This window comes from Meriones unguiculatus, chromosome 6 (genome assembly GCF_030254825.1).
Source record: "Meriones unguiculatus strain TT.TT164.6M chromosome 6, Bangor_MerUng_6.1, whole genome shotgun sequence".
In the NCBI taxonomy this organism is placed as follows: domain Eukaryota; kingdom Metazoa; phylum Chordata; class Mammalia; order Rodentia; family Muridae; genus Meriones; species Meriones unguiculatus.
The window spans coordinates 96,035,565-96,059,345 of record NC_083354.1 but is presented as its reverse complement, the minus strand read 5'-3'; the positions used below and the strand labels follow the sequence as shown (position 1 = coordinate 96,059,345).

At 40.7% G+C, this 23,781-nt stretch overlaps 1 protein-coding gene across 1 annotated transcript; it reads right to left on the bottom strand.

Moving 5' to 3' along the window:
- Positions 1-3,887: 3,887 nt before the first annotated feature.
- LOC110558029 (signal-regulatory protein beta-1-like) lies at positions 3,888-21,523 on the bottom strand. Its single transcript, XM_021652738.2, has 5 exons — positions 21,448-21,523; positions 16,040-16,165; positions 10,581-10,937; positions 9,036-9,150; positions 3,888-6,735 (listed from the first exon to the last, which is right to left on the bottom strand). Exons 2-4 carry the CDS (start codon positions 16,101-16,103, stop codon positions 9,038-9,040), a joined length of 534 nt encoding a protein of 177 aa, XP_021508413.1. The 5' UTR covers positions 16,104-16,165; positions 21,448-21,523; the 3' UTR covers positions 3,888-6,735; positions 9,036-9,037.
- Between the last annotated feature and the right edge of the window lie 2,258 nt (positions 21,524-23,781).

The window sequence follows — 23,781 nt, the reverse complement described above, 5'->3', positions numbered from 1 at the left end:
TGTTTTCAAAAAATCCAACTTACATGGGAATATATGTTCTACTCTTCCATTGTAAGAACTCCAGCGATATATGAAGAAACCTTTTAAGTGTTTCGAAGGGATTATTTACCTCTATAGTTGAAGTTCATTGTTTATTTGCAAATAAGCCACTATGCCATGCTTAATCACTTATGCCTGTTTTCTATACATTCATGGAGTTGTGTACTGTAAATATTAAAGAAATATGTACTCTGCTCCCCATCTGCTTTGGGTAGTAATAAAAAATTTCTTTGTGCAGTGCTCCAATAATAAACTTATGTTTCCTGCTTTCTTATACTAAATTCCCGCTCCCCTTGCTGTAAAATTCCCTGAGATGAATTGCTCTGAAACATTTTTGCAGATGTATATTACCTTGTTCACTCTTTTTTTCAATAATCTACTATCAATAAGAATGTATAAGCTGTTCCTCCAATGCAAGCAAGTTCAGAGATGTAGGAGCCTATCCTATTTTTAATTTTATTTATTTATTATTATTAGTTACATTGTATTAACTCTGTATCCCAGCTGTATCCTGCTTCCTTATTCCCTCCCAATTCCACCCTCCCTCTCTCCATACCTCCCTGCCCCTTTCCAAGTTCACTGATAGGGGAGGACCTCCTCCCCTTTCATCTGACCCTGCTTTATCAGGTATTTTCAGGACTGGCTGCAAAGTCCTCCTCTGTGGCGTAGCAGGTCTGCTCCTCCCTTGGGGTTGGGGAGGTCAAAGAGCCTGCCATTGAGTTCCTGTCAGAAATAGTCTTGTTCCCCTTACTATGGGAGTGCAGGGAATCATATGAAAGTAGGGGAGTTAGTATGACATGGAAAGGATAGGAGCTCCACAAGGACCAAATATAGATATTTGGTCAGGGGGTCTTTTGGTCAGGCACAGGGATCTTTTCTGAGACTGACTCACTACCAGGGACCATGCATGGATATAACCTAGAACCTCTGCTTGGATGTAGCCCATGGTAGCTCAGTAACCAATTGGTTTCCCATAGTAAAAAGAGCCCACCCTTAATGAACCTTGTTAACAGCATTCAGTCTTCCTATGTAGATCTACACTGGTTTATGCAAATATGTCACTGTGCAATGTCTTAGTCATTTGTGCATGTATTTCATGCACATAGATGGAACTGTGTACTATAACTGTTAGAGATTCTCATACTCTCCTCCCCTACACATTTCTTGTTGTAATAAAAAAAAAATCCTTGTGCAGTCCTCCAATAATAAACTCATGTTCCTTACTTCCTTACACTGAATCACTCCACTTGCTGTATTTTCCCTATAGTGAATTGCTTTCAAAAATTTCTGCAGTTGTAAAATTACTATTGCATTCACATTTTCTTTCTTTCTGTTTAACTTTTCACTTATTCTTTGTGAATTTTATATCATGCACCCCAGTTCCTCATCTCCCTATCCCTCCAAACCTACACTTTACCCTTGCAAACACCCTCAAAAATAATAGTAAATAATTAATTATTAATAAAAACTGCATCTTGCTGAGGAAGCTTTAAGATGTCAAGATATAAAACCCAGTATACCCTTTTGCTCCACATTTTTTTTTCTTGCCAATGTTAATTGCAATGAGTCATTGGCCTGATTGAGTCCTCTGGCTTCTGCTACCCTTTCATCATTTGATCCTCACCAATGCTCCTATAGGATATTTTGTTGCCTTGTATCAGGGAAGATCCAGCAGCTTTGGTTTTGCAAGACTGGCCCCTTCATCTGGCTCCATCAGTTCATATATGGGGTAGTTGAAGGGGCACGACAACTCAAAGCTCTATTCTGTTCAGGAATTTTTCCATGTGTGAGTGGTTTAAGGCTAAAGCTCAGTTTCTCTTCTAATAAATTTAGTGTGTACAGTTTTATGTTGAGATTTTTTTTTCAATGCAGTTTATTCAGGAACATTGAACAATCCTCGGAACCCGGGGAAAGCCAGCCCACAGCTTAAATAGCCTCTGGGTAGCCAACCCAAGCGTGCCACGGGGGCAATGCAGATAGGTCCCTAACTAAAACGTCCAATCCCCATCTGGAAAGGCAAAGAGGATGGACATCAGAAGAAGAAGAAAACAGGAAACAACCTAGGAACCTACCACAGAGGGCCTCTGAAAGCCTCTGCCCTTCAGATTATGTTGAGATTTTTGATCCACTTGGATTTGAGTTTTGTGCAAGGTGATATAAACATGGGTCAATTTCCATTCTTCTACCTGCAGCCATCTAGATAGAAAAGCACCATTTGTTAAAGATACTTTACATTTTTTTATTGCATACTTTTGGGTTTTTTGTCAAACCGAAGTGTCCATTGGAGTGTGGGATTGTTTCTGATTCTTCAATTCAATTCCACTGATTAAACTGTATCATTTTTATGTAATATCATTTGTTTATTTTAACTACTGTTGGTTTGTTGTACTTCTAACAAATTCTTTTATTGTACAGTACTGTTTCAGATATTCTTGGTTTTTCTTTTTTCCATATGAAGTTAAGAATTAGGAGCAAATTGATACCCTATGGCAAATCACTCAACTTGGCTGTCAATGAAAGTATGCTGGATGTGAGTCACTAGCATACAACATGAGAATTTTCCCTGTGCTGCAAATCTGTCTAAACAATTGTCTAGCTATATTTTAGGTAATTGGACTGGAGAATTCGATACTACGATGGAGCAGCTGAGAGTGGCCATCGTCACGGTAAATTCTACCAGAGTGGACGCAGGACTAGCCACAGGATTATCATCATGGATTGCTGCAGCCATGAATCATCTGAAGGAATGGGCGGGCATGGGAGCGTTAGCAGGCCTTCTGGTGTTGGTCTTCTTGGTTTGCCTGTGGTATATATGCAAGATTAGAGTCTCACAACAGCGTAATGCAGCCATGACCATTCAGGCCTTTACAGCCATTGAAGCAGGACAGTCTCCCCAAGCATGGTTGGCTACCATAAAAAGCCAAAATGTTATGCTCAGGATGCGAGGCTAAGCACTGCACTCAGGGTCAGCCGCTTTCGACCCAGAGAAGAGCATGTCTGATTGCATGCGAGTTGATGCCCCAGGTCCCGCCTCTGAGAAAAAGGTATCGGACGGGTCTGATGCTCTTTGGGTGGATGACACCTAAATGAACATTAGTGCAAAGTCCCAATTTATTTCTACTATCAGAGATCAGACCTCTACTCTTGCCTGATGCGTCTAAAACAAAAAGGGGGAACTATAGAGAGCTGCGTAATGCCCCGTCTTAAAGATGGAGCTGGTTTCCGCCTTCCACCTTCCCGATGGTGAGTGCTCTCTGTCACGAACAACTCCACATTTGTCTAAGGCTGAGGATCTGGCTTGCTTCCATGTATGTGGAACTATCTGCATTGCCCACGTGGCACGCTGGGGCTGGCTACCCAGAGGCTATTTAAGCTATGGGCTGGCTTTCACCAGGGTCAGATGATTATTCAAGGTTCCTGAATAAACTGCATTGAAAAAAAAAAAGAATTCTCTTTTCAAGGTCTATAAAGAATTGTGTTGACATTTTAATGGGAAATGCATTGAATCTATACATGGCCATTTTTACTATGATAACTCTACCAATCCATGAGCATGGGACATCTTTCCATCTTCAAATATCTTCTTCAATTTCTTTCTATAGAAACTTGAAGTTCATGTAATAAAGGTCTATAACTTGCTGGGTCAGAGTTACACCAAGTTACTTTATATGATTTGTGGCTATGTAAAAACTTAAAGTCTCTGAGGAAAAAGGAATGAGATACAAGCAGGATGTATGACTTTTTTTTATTAATTACACTTTATTCACTTTGTATCCCCCATAAACCCCTCCCTCCTCCCCTCGCAATCTTACCCTCCCTTCCCCTTCTTCACACATTCCCCTCCAGAAGTCCATTGACAGGGGAGGTCCCCTTCTGCTTCCTTCTGATCTTAGTCTAGCATATGCCATCAGGAGTGGCTGCATTGTCATCTTCTCAAGCCTGGTAAGACTGCTCCCCACTCAGCAGGAGGTGATCAAAGAGCAGGCCAATCAGGTTATGTCAGAGGCAGTCCCTCTTCCCATTACTATGTAACCCACTTGGACACTAAACTGCCATGGGCTACATCTATGTAGGGCTTCTAGGTTATCTCCATGAATAGTCCTTGGTTGGAGTATGAGTCTCTGGGAAGTTCCCTGTGTTCAAATTTTCTGGATCTGTTGCTCTCCTTGTGGGGTTCCCGTTCTCTCCAGCTCTTACTATTTCCCACTTCTTACATAAGATTCCATGTACTCTGCCTAACAGTTGGCCATAAGTCTCAGCGTGTGCTTTGATAGTCTGCAGGGCAGAGGCTTTCAAAGGGCCCCTGTACCAGATTCCTAGGTTGTTTCGTGTTTTCTTCTACTTCTGATGTCCATCATCTTTGCCTTTTGGGATGTGTATTGAGCGTTTTAGTTAGGGTCCCCTCTCGTGATTAGTTTCTTTAGATGTAAAGATTTTAGTAGGTTTATCCTATGTTGTATGTCTATATGAGTGAGTATATACCATGTGTCTTTCTGCTTCTGAGACAGCTCACTCAGGATGATCTTTTCCAGTTACCACCATTTACCTGCAAATTTCATGATTTCCTTATTTTTCATTGCAGAGTAATACTCCATTGTGTAGATTTACCACAATTTTTGCATCTGTTCTTCAGTTGAGGGGCATCTGGACTATTTCCAACTTCTGGATATTACAAGTAATGCTGCTACAAACATGGTTGAGCAAATGTCCTTATTGTGTACTTGAGCTCCTTTGGATATATGCCTAGGAGTGGTATGGCTGAATCTTGAGGAAGCGCTATTCCTAGTTGTCTGAGAAAGCGCCAGATTGATTTCCAGAGTGGTTGTACAAGTTTACATTCCCACCAGCAGTGGAGGAGTGTTCCCCTTTCTCCACAACCTCTCAAGCATGTGTTGTCAATTGAGTTTTTCATCTTGGCCATTCTGATGGGTGTAACGTGAAATTTCAGGGTCTTTTTTGATTTGCCTTTCCCTAATGGCCAATGACGCTGAGGATTTCTTTAAGTGTTTCTCTGCCATTCAATATTCCTCTACAGAGAGTTCTCTGTTTAGCTCTGTTCCCCATTTTTTAAATTGGATTACTTGTTTTGCTGCATTTCAGCTTCTTTAGTTCTTTATATATAATGGATATTAGTCCTCTGTCAGATAAAAAGTTGGTGAAGATTCTTTCCCAATCTGTAGGCAGTCATTTTGTTTTGATGACGGTGTCCTTTGCTTTACAGAAGCTTTTCAGTTTCATGTGGTCCCATTTATGTATTGTTACTCTGAGAGCCTGTGCTGTTCCTGTTCTGTTCAGGAAGTTGTCTCCTGGACTAATGACTTCTAGGGTATTCCCCACTGTTTCTTCTAACTGATTTAATGTGTCTGGTTTCATGTTGAGGTCTTTGATCCACTTGGACTTCAGTTTTTTGCAGGGTGATAAGTAAGGATCTATTTGCATTTTTTATATGTAGACATCCAGTTAGACCAGCATCATTTATTGAAGATGGTATCTTTTTCGATTGTATGGTTTTGGCATCTCTGTCGAAGAGCAGGTGTCCATAAGTGTGTGGGTTTATTTCTGGTCTTCTGTTCGGTTCCATTGCTCTATCATTCTGTTTCAATTCCAGTACCATGCAGTTTTTATAACTGATGTATAACTTTAAAGAAAGATATGTTTGGGAGAAGCAAACAGGTCAATCTATTTAATTTAGTTTCTCAACACATTCTGGCAGCTGAAATGGGTTGTAGTAGAAACTGTAGAGAGGTCTTGGGAGCTGTTGTGGCAAGTACAGACGGGCAGAGGAATTAAGCCATGCTCAAACCACAGAAATAGTGCATTGATGTGTAGGCACAGGTTGGACCACTGTGTGATAAAATGTCATGGCTGAGCATTCAGAGTTTTAAAGGTTGGCTAATTGAAACTGACCTTGAGAATAGTATTTACATGAGAGAATGCTGAAAGCACTATAGATCAGTACTTTCTCCTTTTTTCAGAAACAGATTTTGTATATTTACCTTCTCACGAACAGTGACATCCATTTTTAATGTCTTCATTGTATGTGTGTGAGAGATAGAAACACACACACATGCCTACACAAAGAGAGAAAGACACACACACACAGAGAGAGAGAGAGAGAGAGAGAGAGAGAGAGAGAGAGAGAGAGAGATCAAAGAGGAAGAGAAAGAAAAATGGCCATATTCATTGAACTTTCACAACATATACACCATGAGCAGTAGGGATGAGGACAACCATCAAGACAGAAAAAGCTATTTTCATCTCAATAATTAAAGATCATTTCCTCATTGATTTTGGTTCGGGATATTTCAGAGAAATCAAAATGAGAATAATTTTTATTCATAAAATTATGATACAGCTCAACAGAGAACATCAATAGGTTTTGAGTTTATGAGCCAGAAGAGCAACAGAGAACGTGAACTAAAGTGAGCAGTGATGGTCAACTCCAACAGAATGAATTATGAACAGGCATATGCATTCAAAAACGGAAATTTCATGTCAAGAATTGGGGCTCAGATCCTTTTTCACACAGTTGATAAAGATTATGTGATAAGAATAAGGGGTAGAATCTGTAAAGTTGGAGCACTACTTTAATCTCAGCACTGGGAAGTCAGAGGCAGGGGGAGCTCTGTAAATTCGAGGCCAGCCTGGACTATACAGTGAGTCCAGAGACAAAGAATGCTGCACAGTGAAACCTGTCTGAATAAAACAAAAACAAAAGAATAAGAGGTAGAAACTGAACTGGATTTACTATGAACAGACCTCAAACACTTTGTATTCTTGTCTAGAAGCCAAAATTGTCCTCTGGACTCTTTGCAGCCTTGTTCCTGCTAAAGACCAGGGAGACCAGAAATGTTTGGAGGCTCTGCTCCATGATTTTGTTTCCAAAATGTTGTTAGAGTTAGCTTTTCAGAGTGGTGTTATATTATCAATAAAATCCCATTAAAGAAAAGTTGATGCTTAAGAAAAAAAAAAAAAACTATGATGTTGGTGAAGACCTCAGGGTAAATCCCTCAGGCAAAGGACACTGTTTTTTATAATTTTTATTTTTATTTTTTTCTCCACACTTTAATCAGTTTATCCTGATTGAAGCCCCCTTCCTCAACTCTCCCCAGTTCCATCCTTCCTCCCTCTTCCTCCCATCCCCTTCCCCTAGTCCACTGAAACAAGGAATTCTCTGCCATTGCCATCTGCCCATAGCTTATCATATCTCATCAAGATTGCTGGAATCCTGGTCCTCAGTGGCCTGGCAAGGCTGCATCATCAGGGGCCAAAGATCAGAGAGCAATCAACTGAGTGCATGATGGAGTCAGCCCCTGATTCCCTCATTCAGAGAGCCACAGGGAAACATAGCTGCCAATCAATCAGCCAGTAGGTAGTCTAGGTCCTCTCCATGCATGGTCCTCCCCATTGGTGCATCAGGCAAAGGATATATTTACACTACAGTAAAGGGATAACTGGAATAATTTTTCCTAAATGGCTGTAATGGTGCAACCTACAATCAATCCCAGCATGCAAAAGGCAGAGGCAACCCAATCTTAATGAGTTCAAGGCAAGTCTGGTCTAAATAGAGAGTTCCAGCGAAGTCAAAGCTACATAGTGAGATCCTGTCTCAATTACAAAAGAAATCAAAATAATTTTTCCCATTACTTGATAAACAAACCCCATCTTTTCTAGAATTCTACCAACCCAGCATGGTCCCTACATGCTGTACTAAAGTTCATCTGGTAAGCCTTCCTTTCTGAGGTCTGATATCCATGCCTTCTAAAACAGCAAGGCTGCTTTCCCCCTTGATCTTCCTTTGTTCTTCTTTTCCATGAGGTTGCTTAGATTTACACTTTGCCTGTATTGAGAATTTTTCTTTGCACTAAGTTAGATTATCCTTGAACTTTAAGTCCATCTTTAAATTATTTCTATAATGACATAAAAGACTCCAAGAACACAGCATCAGAGCTCTGGGATAAAAATGCAGATGCAGAGGGAAAATAATAAATGCTGTGTTGGGGTTGTTCTTGTGAGGGAGTCATTAGGAGTAGTCTTCCATGGCTTCTCTCCAACTTCTTCTTCTAGACTGAGCATCTACGCAGATAGTCAGGGTTCCAGTGTTGGAGAGGATGAAGGGAAAGGCTGTGGAGAATCACCTCTTCCTCAATATTCCCTTCTTCACTTAAACATTATCTTAGTATTACAGTGTCCGTGGTACATCTCTCCCCTTAGCATTCCTGTCCTGAGTGTATTCTTCATGGTCACAGAGAGACCAAAGCAGAAACAGTCATTATGACAGTCATCTGAAAAGTCTAAATTCTGTCCCATAATGTAGACTGATGTTTCCCATGAACTGCTTGTCTTCCACTTATTGTAGAAAGCTCCACAAAGAATAGTGAAGTCAATATACCACACCGTACCCGGGGCCCATTTCCCCCACAGCCTCTCTATCTTTTTGGGCACCTATGTTGATCTTGGACTGAACCATTCTGCAGTATGCACATACTTCCTGTGAGCTAGGTATGTATCAAAGGTTTCCACGAGATTTTTGATGTGCCTCAGAAATAAGCCATTATCACAGATAAATGACAGGGCCTTCCTACTGATCCTGCCTTTTCTATGTTCATTGACACACTGATATCCAGCTGGTGACTTGAATAAGAACCATTCTCTATATACTAGGATATTTGGATCTTGTTTCTGAGTTGTGGGTACTGTTTGGTAGGATTTAGGTGGTCTAGCCTTGCTAAAGGAAGTATGTCTCAGGAAGTGAGCTTTGGGATTAAACCTTTTTGCCACTTCCAGTTTGTTCAATCTCCTTCATGCTTTTTTCCTAAGAATGTGAGCACTTATCGTCTGTCCTGGCTGACATTCCTCCCCAGCGAGAGGGACTCATATGTCTCTGAGACATTAAAATGCCAAATAAACGTTTTCTACTATAAGTTGTTGCAGTCATAAAGTTTTATCACAGAAACAGAAAATTAACGAATGCACTTGAATCCCCTCTAACTTACAGTCAGGCCTTCTGCTTCTTGTACCTGTACACAGCAAAGACCCCAATTACCAGCAGCAGTTTGTGTCCAAAGAGCACAGCTACAAGGACTTTAGCAGAATCTGAAGTCTTCAATTCTGAAATCAAAACATAGAAGGAACCATTACAAAGGTCACAAGGAGCTCATCATCACTGGTCTTCTCTTGGCTCATCTATGGACCTTTAACCTCATCAAAGCTCTGAGGATTTTGAGTGTGTTTTCTGTATCAGTTCAAAGGAAAAGTTCAAAACAAAAGAGATGGTAATGAGGTTTCTATTTGTCCATTGGCCACTGCTCATGTCTCCAACTTGTCCTTCTAAGAAAAAGTGTGTAAGAATTTGTGGTCAGTGTCACATGGCACTTGGTTTTATGAACCAAAGGTACAGTTGACGCTTGTATAGATTTCTTATCACTTCTGTATAAAGAATCTGAGAGTGAGGAAAATCTCAAAACCTTGGAGCTGGTGATGAATGAAAATGTTGGCTGAGTTCAAGAAATTCTGACTCAACATGTCTTATTCATGAGGCTTCTAAGTGAACATGGTGTCTCTTGCTTGGACAATCAGAAGCAGGCCTGGAATGAGACTTGGATTATAGCCAAGATCCAAGCACTAACTGGCTTTGTGATCAAGGACATTACACTGGCATACAGGACTCACATTGCTGACAAAACTGGGCTGGATAGTGTGACTGTCATTCATGCTTCAAAATTCCCAAAATCAAGACCAAGTTAGAAGAATTTAGGCTTCTGTCAGGAGATACAAAGTGAGCAACTGGGACCTCAGCTGAGGCCTGACAATGTGCATGGAACTACCTCTAAGAAGCAAGTTAACACTTTCCCAAAACTTTAGTGCCTGGGAGAGTTGGTCCCTGACACAAAATATTTTCTGACAGTACTAAGGGTAGCCTAGTATCAACAACTAAATCAGGGCTAAGAGATTCCACAGTGAATGTAGACATACCCTGAATGTTCTCAGTGTACTGTAACTTGACAGGAAATGAAGAAATCACACCCTTCCTTAGCATCATCTTCTGCAATGATGTGCTTTTTCACTTGGGAGGGAAGAAACACACATTTTGAGTAAAGAGCTCCTGCTTGACAACTAGAGTAGACATCTAGAGTAGAACCTGGCATAACTAGGCCCCAGGTTGTTTGGGAAGAAAGAGAAGACTTCATCAGGTGAAGAAGGACACTCTGGAGGCAGTAGGACAGGTGTGACCCCATCACTGGACCAGGCAGTCAGCTGTCAGTGTCTGTATCAGCCACTAGGCTTGGACAGATTGGGAAAGGTAAGCTCTGTGGGGCAGGCAGACAAGGGCATGAATTTACCCCATTCATCAAAAGGGGAACCTCTAGCAAATAGCATGTCACCTCATCTCTTCAGGTTCTTTAGACCACTGTTGGGGAAAGTCACTCTAGGAGCATGAGGGCTCCCTTCCACACTTGGTTCTTACTTGTTCACAGATCTTGGAAACTGTTTTTACCTGTTGGAGAAATCAGGGATGAGGAGGACAATGCAGTTCTTACCAAGCACATACAACACGGTGCCTCTCCCAGACTGAAGCTCTTTCCCAAGCTCTGAGGTGCCCTTCTGGAACTTCACACAGTAGTAGGTGCCAGCATCAGCAGGAGTGACGTTACTGATGCGGATGGAAAAGTCCAGGTTGTTTCTCTTTGTTGCATCTGTGACATTTGTGACTCTGGGGAACCGCTCTCCTGTGTAACTATATATAAGACACCGACATTGTCCTGTACCCCTGAACCACTTCATGGGCCCCACAGGGAGCAGGGAGGTCACAGTGCAGTTCAGAGTGGCTGACTCTCCAGAATGGACAGAAAGTGATTTCTCAGGCTGAATCACCTTCAGCTCCTGCTTATCTGCTCCTGCAGAAAACATCAGTTAGTGTTCATCCTGATAGGAACCCACAGGTGTGATCAAATACTGTTCTCACAAATGCTCAGCATGCATGTGATCTGTTTCCCTCTCTTGTGACTCTTTTTTGTTGTTTGTGTTTTGTTTTTTTTTTTTAATTTTTTAATATCAGTTAAAGTTTGTTAACTTTGTATCCGTGCTGTATACTGCTCCCACTCCCACCCTTCCTCACTCATCTCTTCCTTGACCCTTTCCAAGTTCACTGATAGGTGAGGACCACCTCCCTTTTCATCTGACCCTGGTTTATCAGCTCTCTTCAGGACTGGCTGCAAAGTCCTCCTTTGTGGCCTAGCAGAGCTGCTGCTCCCTTGGGGTGGGAAGGAGGTCAAAGAGCCTGCCATTTAGTTCATGTCAGAAACAGTACCTGTTCCCCTTATTTGGGCAACCACTTGGATACTGAGCTACCATGGATGACATCTGAGTAGAGGTTCTAGATTATATCCATACATGGGCCTTGGTTGGAGAAACATTCTCATAAAAGACCCCTGTGCCCAGATCTATTTGGTCTTTTGGAGCTCCTGTCCTCTCCAGGTCAGAATAACTCCCCCTTCTTTCTTATGTTCCCTGCACTCTGCCAAAGTTTTGGTTAAAACAAGCATGTAACACAGATGAGAAAAATGAGTCACAGAAACACAGGGAACTTAGCAGAATTTTGATTGAATCCCTAATTTTGTTTGGTATATATTCACTAATAACTAGACATTTAACATAAGATATAGAGCAAACATACTAAAATCTGAATTAGCTAAGCAATAAGGAGGACCCTGGCTGGGTAAGATGCTCAATCCTCATTCAGAAAGGCAAACTGGAGAGACATTAGAAGAGAGAGAAAACAGGGAACAGAAGAGGAGCATAACACAAAAGGCCTCTGAAAGACTCTACCCAGCAGGGTATCAAGGCAGATGCTGAGAATCATAGTCAAACTTTGGCAGAGTGCAAGAAACCTTATGAAAGAAGGGGAGATAGAAATTCTTGCAAGGGACAGGAGCTTCATAAACAGAGCAACAGAACCAAAATATGTGGGCACTGGGGACTTTTGTGATACTGATATTCCAACCAAGTACCATACATGGAGATAACCTAGAACCCCTACAAGCTGTAGCCTATGGTAGCTCACTGTTCAAATGGGTTCCCTTGTAAAGAGAACAGGGGCTGTCTATGACATGAACTTAGTGGCTGGCTCTTTGATCACCTCCCCCTTGGGGGTGGGGACAGCCTTACTAGGCTACAGAGGAAGACAATGCAGGCACTCCTGATGAGACCTGATAGGCTAGGGACACAGGGACAGGGAAGAGGAACTCCCCTATCAGTGGACTGGGGTATTGTCCTGGGAGGAGAAGGTGGGAGGATGGAATTGCAAGGGGAGGAGAGAGAGGGCTACAGAAAAAGAAAAACATGAAATAATTTAAATTAAAATAAGTAATAATAAAGTAGTTTGATACATTGAATACTACAAAGGTAAAATGGTAAATATGGGGAGATATGAATGTCAATGGCATGTCACATGACTCACCTCATCACTCACAGGGAACTAAATCAGTAGCCATCTGTATTTTTAAAATTTTTCATTAATTAAGTTATTCATTTACTTTTCATCCCAGTAGAAACTCCATCTCACTCATCACCTTCCAGGCTCTCCATCTCCTCTACTGTCCCATCTGCCTTTGCTCACCTCCCTATCTTCTCAGATAAGGGGAAACCTCCTATGGGTATCAGTCAGACTAGGCATATCAAGGAGGATTGGGTGCATCTTCTTCTATTGAGGCTAGAAAAGACATCCCAGTGGGGAAGACATTCATAGGAAGACAACAGAGTCAGCGACAGCCCGTACTCCTGCTGTTGGAGGTCCCACATGAGGACCAAGCTGTATATCTGTTAGGTATGTATGTGAGGCCTAGATCTGTCCCATGACTTTTCTCTGGTTGTTGGTACAGTCTGTGCAAGCTCCTAAGGGTCCATGACAGTTGACTTTATAAGTTTTTATGTGCTGTCCTTGACCTCTCTAGCTCTTTCATCCCTTCTCCCACCTCGTCATAAAATTTCCTGTACTCTCCCTAATGTTTTATCCAGCTGTAATTTGAGGGAAGCCACCATGGGAGAGGGAAAGAATGCATCAAGGGAGTGACTAGAACCTTTCCTGTCTGGCATGAGAGCACAGAAAACTGAAATAAGTATACTGACAACTGTGAAATTTTCTTTTCAGAGAGGATTTGAGATTCTCAGCTAAGTCTGTTTGCATGGATGTGGGCAATCATAGGTCCTGGGCACTTCCAGGCATGACTGGCTTCAGGGTATTTAGGGAGACCAGCTAGAGATTTCACAGCAGCTGGGCTAGGAAGACACACCATCCACCCTCTGTCTTTCATCCCAAGACCCAAAGATACAGTAGCTATATATCATCTGAACCAGGGAAGTGTGTCTGACTTCACACTGGTTTGGTTGTGGAAGGACAGTTTTTTATATCCTCATCCCTGAGTCTGAAGAAATCACGGGACACTAGCACAGGAGTTGCAGTTTCACTGTACGACTTGCCCAGAAGAACAACAGCGACAGCTACATTCAAGCCTGTCCAGGGCCTCATAACCCAGGAGAACAGGGTATCACTACATATTAGAATAGAGCATGTTGCATGAGACTAAGAGTCAAGTATGTTGTATCAGTTTTGTCAAATGCTGTGTGGCCCTCCCTATGGGATGGGTTAATGCTAAGACTGAGAACTGGTGGACATGCAGTACCTGTCCCCACTCTGTCTCTAGGCCTGATCATAGCATACTGAAATGTCCATGGTCTGATCAAACAGTACAGTAGGTGCAGAGTGTTTCTTGTCTTGCTTCTGTCTGTACTGAGGGTGGCTCATGCCATTGGCTGATGTATGGACAGGAGCTTCAGGCCCCATGTTCTCTCAGAGATTGCAATGCCAAAGGCACTTTACCACTACTGAGATCAACCCTCTATATACTAAAAAAATATCATTCTACTAATACCACCACTTTCACTGTTATGATGCCTACACATTGGGCTTCTCATCTCTTCTGCTGTGTACATTCACTGTGACCCTCACCTATGTGAACTCATGGAACTCTGACATGACCATGTAATGAACTGTGGCAAAGTTTTAGTTTCAGCTAAAATGTACAGAGGGTCTTTACCACAGTGCCAGACTGAAAACAAAACTAAGACTGCATAACAGACAATCTTCAAGAGAAAAGGTATTTCTCATAAAGGCTTTACACCAGTGTAGCAAAGATAACAAATCACCAGATGCATGAATCTTGAAGCAGAACACTGAAAACCGTAAGATGACAAAGTAGCACAGTGCCTTTTAAAGAACAATGTAATTCTACTGAAAATTCCTGAAGGGCATAGTAATGATTAAATTCCTGGCAAGGAATTTTAAAAAGTTATAAGAAGTCAATGATCCAAGAACATACATTGTAAAAGTGACATTCCTCAAGAGAGCACAGGGTAGGGGCTGAAGTGCCACAATCCTTGGGTGGTTTAAGTTTTGACATTTCCCATGACTTTCTCCCTTTAGACCTTATCTTCTAAGTAATCAGTCTTTCAAAGTAGCACCATTATCTGTTGAAAATATTTTAACATGTAAGTTTTTAATGTATTTGAGGCTCATAGCATAAATTTTTTTGCTAAACACCTTCTCAGTACTGAAACAAAATTTTTAAATTCTACTGATAGAGGTATCAAAGCAGAGGCTGAGACTCTTAACCAAACTTTGGGCAGATGCATGGAATTTTATGAAATAAGGCAAGGATAGAAAGACATAGAGGGGACATGATCTCCAAAAGGAGAACAGCAGAGCCAAAATATCTGAGCCCTGGGGTCCCTGAAGAGAATGATACCTCAACCAAGGACCTAAAACCCCAGCTCAGATGTAACCTATAAACTCAGTCTCCAAGTGGATTCCCTATTAGAGGAATGCTCCCCATTAGGGGAGCAGGGGTGTCCCTGGCATGAACTCAGTGAGAGGCTCTCTGATCACCTTCTGCTGAGGAGTACAGGGGTACAGTCTTGCCAGGTCATAGAAAGACAATGCAACCAGTCCTGATTGCTTAGGGTCAGAGGGAAATGAAAGAAGACCTCTCTTATCAGTGGTCTATGGGAGGAGCATAGGGAGAATAAAGGAGGAAGGAAGGGATTGGGAAGAGATGAGGGACTGGACCAAAGTCAGGATACAAATTGAATAAATTGTAATAAATTATAATAATAAAAAAGAAAAATGAATACAAGACTGAATTGTTTATATTCTACATATCAAAGCATAAACCTATAATGTGACTGTACATGGTATAGAATCTTTAAAGAGTTAAGGTCAATTGGGGATATTTGGGTGGATCTTTTTCTTTCAGGAAATGGAGAAAATCCACAGACACAGGCTGAGGTGAGATCATGTGTGAAGACAGAAGGAGACAGTGCAATTTAAAGGAGAAGCATCTTGGAGGAAATCTGCTCAATGGACACCTTGACTCTGGTCTCCAGCCTTCATGGCAACCCTAGCAACAGCCTCTTAAAGAAGCAGCACGAAATGAGAATACTGAGATCATACGAGAAAGCTAATAGAAGTCAGAGGATAAAATAAGGAACCTAACTTAGAAGAAATGGTGGTTGAGCACTGCAGGACACACTTCACCCACAGTCATTCCACTGTCCTGCATGTCTGCTTGTATGTCTCAGGAAGTGAGCAGAGATTGCTGAGCTCAGAGCCAAGTGGTCCTACCAGCTGCATTGGAAGTTATTTGGTGGCTCTGATGGACTCAAGGGATAGAGTGATTTAATTAGGATTCTGCTGAAAATATTTTCTTCACCTTAAATATTAGAAACTAACATTTATTAAGCATCATCTCATAGTATACTTCTATTCCACTGTTAAAACTTATGGACATGCAGAACCATGCTCAGAGCTTTTGCTCTAGGACCTGAGACAATATTCTGGCCTTCTTTCCTGGGACAGTTCAGATGGCCAACTGGAGTCCTTTAGTTTCTAAAGCAGGGGTCGCCCAGACTCAGGAAGATGATGCTATTCCTGGGACATGCTCACCTGTAAGTCCTAGCAGCAGGGTCAGCAGCAGGACACTGTGAGGAGAGTGTGGCCAGGAGTCCATGGGAAGCCTGGTAAGGAGCCTGTTCTGCCAGTGTCTGTACTCAGGAGATCTCAGTTTCTGATCTGCAGAGAAGAGAAGAACTGTGCATAATGGGCATGCCAGTGCTGTGAAGAAACAGGAACCATAATGGTTATTTTGAAATCGATACCCAGTGTGGTATGTAGCTGCAAGCAAAATTAGTTCTTTATTATTTCTGTTTAGAAAAAGAATTTATGTTTATCTTGAAATTATTCCTTAGATATTCTTTATTGATATCCTGGTACATGTACTCCAAGTGACACTTAAGAGTCTTTTTTATTTACACAAACACAGTAAAACATGTTAGAATTAGAATTGTCACCTTGACACAGATGAAGAGGCCACCAGGGATATCTGTGAGAGATTGCTGGGGTTTACAATGTCTCTGAGTCTATCTGTGAGTGATTGTCTTTAGTTAGTTGAACTGGAAAAACTCATCTTATTTTTGGGCAGAACAATGTCCTGAGCAGAGGGTCTTGAATTATAAAATCGACAGGGTCACCTGAGAACTAGCATGCATGCACTACTTCATTGCTCTCAGATGTTGTCTATGGATGTAATGTGACTCCCTGCTTCAAGATCTTACAATCTTGAAGTTGCTGCAATAAACTTTAATTTGGAGTTGTAAACCCAATAAGCCTTTGATTTTTATAATGCCTTTCCCAGGGTATTCAATAATATTATCCTGATTGCTTCCAGAGAGCAAGTGGGAATACTTTAGTTAAGTATATGCCTAATGAAACATGAAGGTGTTTATCACTATACTGAGAAGGAAATAGAAAAGACTGCCTCTTGAGACAGGGAGATCACAGACACAAGGATGGCAGAGTCTATTCTGGATAGAAAGAAGATATTCAATTAATTACAGTGTGGAGCTAGGATATAGGAAGAGAATATGTCACCTCACCAACCTGAGATGTGTGCTTAGGAAAAAGAACAAGAGAGCTAAACCTTCAAGACCCAATTTTATCGTCTCTCACCTAGGCTGAAGAGTCTTTACTGTGGTGTGTTTCTATTGGTGTGAGAGGTAATTTTGGCTGTGAACTGAACATCAAAAACAAGAACCGCAGTTGAGCAATTTGCTGCTTCATGCTGGCCCATGGGCACATCTGTGGGGCATTTTTTTTCCATTGATAGTTAAGGAGGATCTATTTCACCGTGAATAATGACACTCTAGACAGGTGAATCATGTCTGAATAAGAAAGATACACAAGCCATTGATTTTGGTACACACCCTCAATTTCAGCACTCAGAGACAGATGGATCTTTCTGAGTGCCAGGCCAGCCAGGACTACATACTAAGACCCTGTCTCACAGATAATGAAACTTCTACTTACTTTCAATTGATTTGAATATTTTTATTTTCATCACTTGATAAGTTATCCCCTTGCTGTTTGCATTTCCATGTCATCAGTCATGCCAATGGTGTGTTAATGGACGTATGAAGCCAATGAGAACTTTCAGATATCACTTTACACTTACTGGTTGGAAGGCTGTGCATATGTATAGGGCACAGATGCCTAGAAAAGACTGAAGAAGCTACAGTGAAATTATTCTAGCTGAGGATGTTGCTGTTGTACTAGAAGTAAATGAAAGTCTCAGACATGTAGATGCAGAATTTTGAAAACTTGTTTGAGTCACATTAGGAAATGATCATGAGTTTTTGTTCAATTTCATAATATTATATACTATACAACATTGAAACTGAATTTTTTTTTGCATGGTTGAATTTGGGTCTTTTCTGTCCTTTGTATTTATGCAGTGATGAAATATATATTCATATGGTAAGAGGATTACATGTAAGGCCATAAGGAACATAACCCCAACAATCATAGCTCATAGTAAGTCAGCCAAAGGCTAATCAACTTACATTCTGGAGAGAAAAGTTGGTGTTCATTGTTGTTTGTATTTAGAATATTGGCTATTGCTTGCTGTGTAGCAATAGAATACTAATCACCATTGGGTTACTTTTAACTGAAACTTCAATTCTATAGTAGTAATTGTAGGGCTAGATCCTAGCCAGAAAATTAACTAACATAGAAAATTTGAAGGTCATTAAGATGTGAATTAAGTGGCAATGTTGTCCCCTGGGGCTCTCTAGAAGGTAAAACTTTACCCAGAGAATTTTCCAACTTAAACATTTGTTTTCCATAAAATAATATAGAATTATTTTTTTCAACTGGGTTATATAAGCCATCTTTTCTATTTGTAAATACTTATCAATTTTATTAACATCATCTTTAATAAAGGTGATTTTGCTTGCTAAATCTTGGCAGGCTCTTCTTGTGCCATGCTTTGTCAAAAGTATTGTCAGTAGATGTTGCCTGAGTGGAAGGTAGTTAATATAACAAAAGACAAGGAGACAGAAAGAATGAGAATCCAGGGTCCAGCGTAAGCTTAGAGTCATGTGCAAACTATCTCACTCTGATCTGTTGAAGTATAGATAATTTGCAGACACATGACTAAGTGATGCATTCTTACTATTGAATGCTACTGGAATGTCAGTTTTGTAAACTAATAACTAAAAAGCACACAGAAGTATTGATACTGTGACATTTCAGATCTAGACCTCTGCCTTATATGTTTTTAATAATTTATTTTATTTTATGTACATTGGTGTTTTTAAATTTAGGTTTATTTACTTTACATCCTAATGATGCCCCTCCCTCCTCTCCTCCTATTTCCCCCTTCCTCTACTTCCCCCTCCCCTCCCTCTTTCCCCCCAGAAAAAGGGGAGCTTCCCCATATCAACCCTCCTGGGTACATCAAGTCACATCAGGACTGAGAATATCCTCATCCCTGAGGCCAGGCAATGCAGCCTGCCAGGGGGAAGTGATCCAAAAGCAGACAATAGAGAGGAGGACCTCCCCTCTCAGGGGACTGGGGAAGGGGCATGGGAGAAGAAGGAAGGAAGGAGTGCTTGATTGGGAAGAACTGAGGGAGGTGGCTACACCTGGGATACAAAGTGAATAAATTATAATAAATAAAAAAATTAAAATTAAAAAAAAGAAATCAAAGAATATTTTAGAAGATAAAAAGATGCCACATGCTCCTGGATCACAAGGATTAACACAGGTAAAATGGCTATCCTGCCAAGAGCCATCTACAGACTCAATGCCTTATATCTTAAGTCATTATCACTATCTTTCCTAGTGGTTTACATTGGCATACAGTGGCATGCCTATGCTTCCCATATTTTGACCTATTCCCAGCCCAGGTCTCAAGACTAGAGATTCACCTAAAGCCTTCTAATTAAGATCTTCAATTAACTTCTGGTAAGTCAGTTAAAACCTAATTTTTCTTAAAGAAAACTCTACAATCCCATGCAAAGTCGTTCATGTTCAATAATTTTTTACACAACTTGTTACCCCAATCAATGTCCCTGAAATCTTCAAAACATTTACAATGTTTCCATTTCTTTCTTTACATGATTTTTTCATTGAACACAAGTTGGTGCTTAGGAATCTTGCACCAAGACAGAGCCCAGAAAAAGAAGGGTTTTATGTGATTTCATCAGACTAGGAACATGGCTCAGTGCTGATTGTTTACCACATGAGAACCAGTTCCCAGGACATTTTAGCTTTTATAGTTCTTAGGGCACTGCTTCTAGAATGCTGTGCTTGACACACATACTGTAGTCTCACTCTGCTCAAACATAATTTGCCTTTAGTACCACTTCCTCATCCCATGCTTCTGCAGTAGCACAGCATTCACTCTAATTTAAAGACTGAGGCATTGGTATATAGTAGTGTCAACATAGTGACTGAAATGATAATATTTTGATGAAGGCAAATGAAAGCTTCCCCCAGAGAGTTTGAGCATATTTCTAAAGATTTCATGGTTTATAGATATACCTTTGAAGATGTAGATTTTTACAATAAGATCCTGAAGACAGGGGGAGGGTCTTAATCTGCAGGAGACTTACATATAACCAGAGCCCTGAAATACTAACAAAAACCTGAGGGGATGACTGTTGAAGAACTATTATGTTATTTTCACTGCATCTTCATGTTAGGTAAACCTAGGATTAAGACATGACTGCCAAGAGACAGAGACAGCAACTTGAGCAAAAAATTATTCCTCCACCTCAGGAAGAATGCAAGCAAAGGTGGTGAGTTACTGTATGGATGTGCTGTGGATATTTAAGCTTTTTTGTAATTCTTATACTGGTGATATCTGTGATTCTTTTCACTTTTGCTCTCAATGTTTTCAATGCAGGCATTTACAATTGGGAGCTCTAATAAGTCTACAACAATATATTCTATATAACTAATCTCAAGAATTATTTTAGCAACATTCTGTGTTGAACACTCACAAGAAGAGAAGAGGGGAGTCAAGGTCTTGTAACAATGAAATGGGGTTTTCAAATAAGGGGAACGTTGTTCAGCAGACCTGCAAGAGAGCTGTCTTAGGAGATAATATGGTACAGATATATGTACCTTTCCAGAAGACTTTAATATATTACTGAGTTATATGTGGCAAAAGACTTGTCCTTAGCATGCAATAAAGAAAATCTAATTTAACTAGAAAAGCCAGGCACATTCCTCAGTGCTACCAGAGAAATAGAAACGATAGGTGTGTAATGTCAGAATTTTTTATTTCTTCATCAAGAGAACTTTGCTTGGGGAGAAGCCATTTTGGCTGAACCCTCTGCTTCCCCTTTGTTTGTGCAATCACTCAAAGGCTTTAGAGTTTGAAGGAGAGCTCCCACCAATCAGATGAGATGCAGTCACTGTCTACATCAGAACTAAAAGACAACAACCATCTTGACCTCTGTATGTTACAGCCCAGTATGAGTTCTGGTGCAGCATTTTTGCAAAATAATTGCCTTATTGAGATACATTTGCTTTCTCTATGTTTCTTTGTTCCTTACAGAAATTACTCACTGTTTTTTTCCTAATATTTATACAAAGGAAAGGGAAGATTTTTTAATTTTTAATTTAATTAATTTATTTATTTTTATTCATTTATTACAATTTATTCACTTTGAGATTTCTTAAAAAAATAAAAAGACTCACTGGATTTTGAAGGCTGGACATGCCAGCTAGTAGGACCTGGCTATAGATTCAGGAAAAAAAAATCCCTATTCAGGGAAATCTGGTAGGAAACCTTTTTTTGTTCAATTTTGGCAAAATAATTTACATTACAACCTGGACCAACATATCAGAGAGTGAAATCGGTTTTCTTAAAGCCCACCTATTTAAGATAAACTCATCCACACATACAAACAAATCTTTAGAAAAATATTCAGGTTATTTTCAAAAATATCTAAAACCAAATGGACTTGTAAAATTAACCATCAGAAGCCAGGCATGTTGGTACTCACCTATGGTCCCAGCTCTTGGAAGCTGATGCAGGAGAATGAGAGTCCAGAAGTTGAAGTTGTTCTAACATTCATTGTGAGACCTTGTCTCCAAAAAAAAGGAAAGAAAAAAAGAAAAGTATAAAGAGGAGGAGGACAGGGAGAGGACAAAGAAGAGGAAGAGGAAGAGGAGGAAAATGGTTGAAAGACTAAACATAGACCAATTTAACAGCTACTGCCTGTGAAAAAAACAAAAGAAAACAAAATACCCTGCCTATTTTATGAGTAATTGCTTTATGAGGGTGACTAGTAGGATGCTGTCCACTCAGTTATTAGACATGTTTTATATATGTTGTTATCTGAAGATTGCAAATGTATTTCATTTTAGTCAATTGAGGACCTAGCAGTGTAGAATATATCGAGGAACACTGGGAGTTTAAGAAAGATCCTCAAAGAAAAACCAAATATGGAGTTATAGCAGGGAATAAGGTTGGCTAACTCCAGATTTTCACATCTCCTTCTGCTCCTCCAATCAAACACACCTCTCATCCCCAGCCCTGCAACAGAACGCCTCCAGCCGCCTCACCCATCTCCCTACACTCATCTCCAGTGGATCCCACAGATCTTCTGCTAAATTCTCTCTTGCTTTATAAACTACTTGCTTTATGCCAACCCCCACCTCCACCAGCCACTCCCTGGAAACCCACAATCCACCCCTGCCAGGGAAGCAGTTAGGCTAAGTACTCCAAGTCCAATACCCTGTCTCATCCCCAGGTCTTGAGTAAACCTACTGTGGCCTCTCCCCTTTCCTTTTCATAATACTCAGGAGACTGACTAAGCAGACCCTGGAGGAACACCTTGTTTTTCTCCCTCTAGTGAAGCTCCTAAACTGCCCCAAGCCTTTTTCCCATTCCTAAGTCTCAGGTCTCAATGGCCAGAAACATATTTGACCAGTGTCCACACCCATGAGGTTATCAGAAAAGTGTTCTACGGCCTGCACACAGCCAGAATATTCTCCTAAGAATCAGAGAGAAAACAAAATTCAAGGCACAAAACACCCACCCAGCAAAGACAAGATCAGATGCAAGCCTCCAGAGTTACAATCTTCGGAATCCCAGATGCCTAGAGGCCAGCATAAAAACACAATCAGTAACAGCCAGGCAATATGTACTCACTAGAGCCTGGCATCATTATTTTTGCAGGAGCTGAATATTCAATAATAGCTTAATTGCAAATAAAAGGCATACTCTCTGTGGGGAAAAAAAAGCAGAGAATATACTGAAGAAGAAAATGAGTTGATCTTTAATTCTGTATCAAGAATAGCCTGACTGAAGTACTACCCTGTGTTTGGAAGTCATTAAGTTGCTCAGATAAAAACATCTGTACTGCACAATGAGGCTCTGTTGTCAAAATGTGAATCTATTTTAAAGAAGATATTAACTATAAATCACTTTCTCTTTGATTTACAGTCAATCAAATAGTTGTGCTGTAGTTTTGGTGTTTTCATGATGATCCCACAGATATTTTAATGTTAATAATTCTAGTAAAAATGGCTGTTATTATCACTGTGATCATTTAATACACCTGTAACACCCACCACAGGACCTTTTCAAGTGCAAAATAACCATTATCGAGGAGGGTGCAGCCTTCTTCACAGCACACCAGTCTGGTGACATTTGTGAATGTGTCTTCTTTGATGTCAGGTTCAGAGCTGATGGCTTAAAGATACTCCTGCTCTCATGTTACTTTGAAGACTCTATTAGAACATAAAAGCAGCTGACAGGAGGAAATACAGAATGAAGGAGAAACAGCACAGACAAAATAAGTGCATTTTTCTCCTTCCACTCCTCCCTAATTCTTCCTTGTGTTGTTTTCTTATCTGTCTTGGTTTTAAGAAATGGGTCTTTTGTAATGTAAGCTGGAATTGAACTTTGCATGTAGCTGTGATCTTGAACTTCTACTGCTCCTCTATCAACTTCATGAGTGCTGGCAGGACAGGTGTGCACCCCCACCCACTTTATGATGATTAGAAGGATTAACGAAAGGACTCCGGCATGCCAACTGACCACTCTACCAGCTGAGCTGTGTTGCTGACCATGTTTTATGTTCTGAGAGTGTTTCACTGATGCTCTCTAGCATGTCCATATCACATTGGTATACATCCTCTGTTCTTCTAATGGAAGCAACTCCAGAGAACTATGAACAAAAACCCCAAGGGAGGAGCAGTCCTGTTAGGCCACAGAAGAGGGCTTCGAAGCCAGTCCTGAAGATACCTGATAAAACAGGATCAGATGAATGGGGAGGAGGTCCCCCCCTATCAGTGGATGTGGAAAGGCACACGGTGGAGATGAGGGAGGG

Coding starts and splice junctions, on each gene's coding strand:
- LOC110558029 (XM_021652738.2), bottom strand. CDS start 16,103: ATGGACTCCTGGCCACACTCTCCTCACAGTGTCCTGCTGCTGACCCTG. Junction 10,938..16,039: donor CCTGCTGCTAGGACTTACAG/GTGAGCATGTCC, acceptor TGTTTTCTGCAG/GAGCAGATAAGCAGGAGCTG. Junction 9,151..10,580: donor CACCGTGTTGTATGTGCTTG/GTAAGAACTGCA, acceptor TTTTGATTTCAG/AATTGAAGACTTCAGATTCT.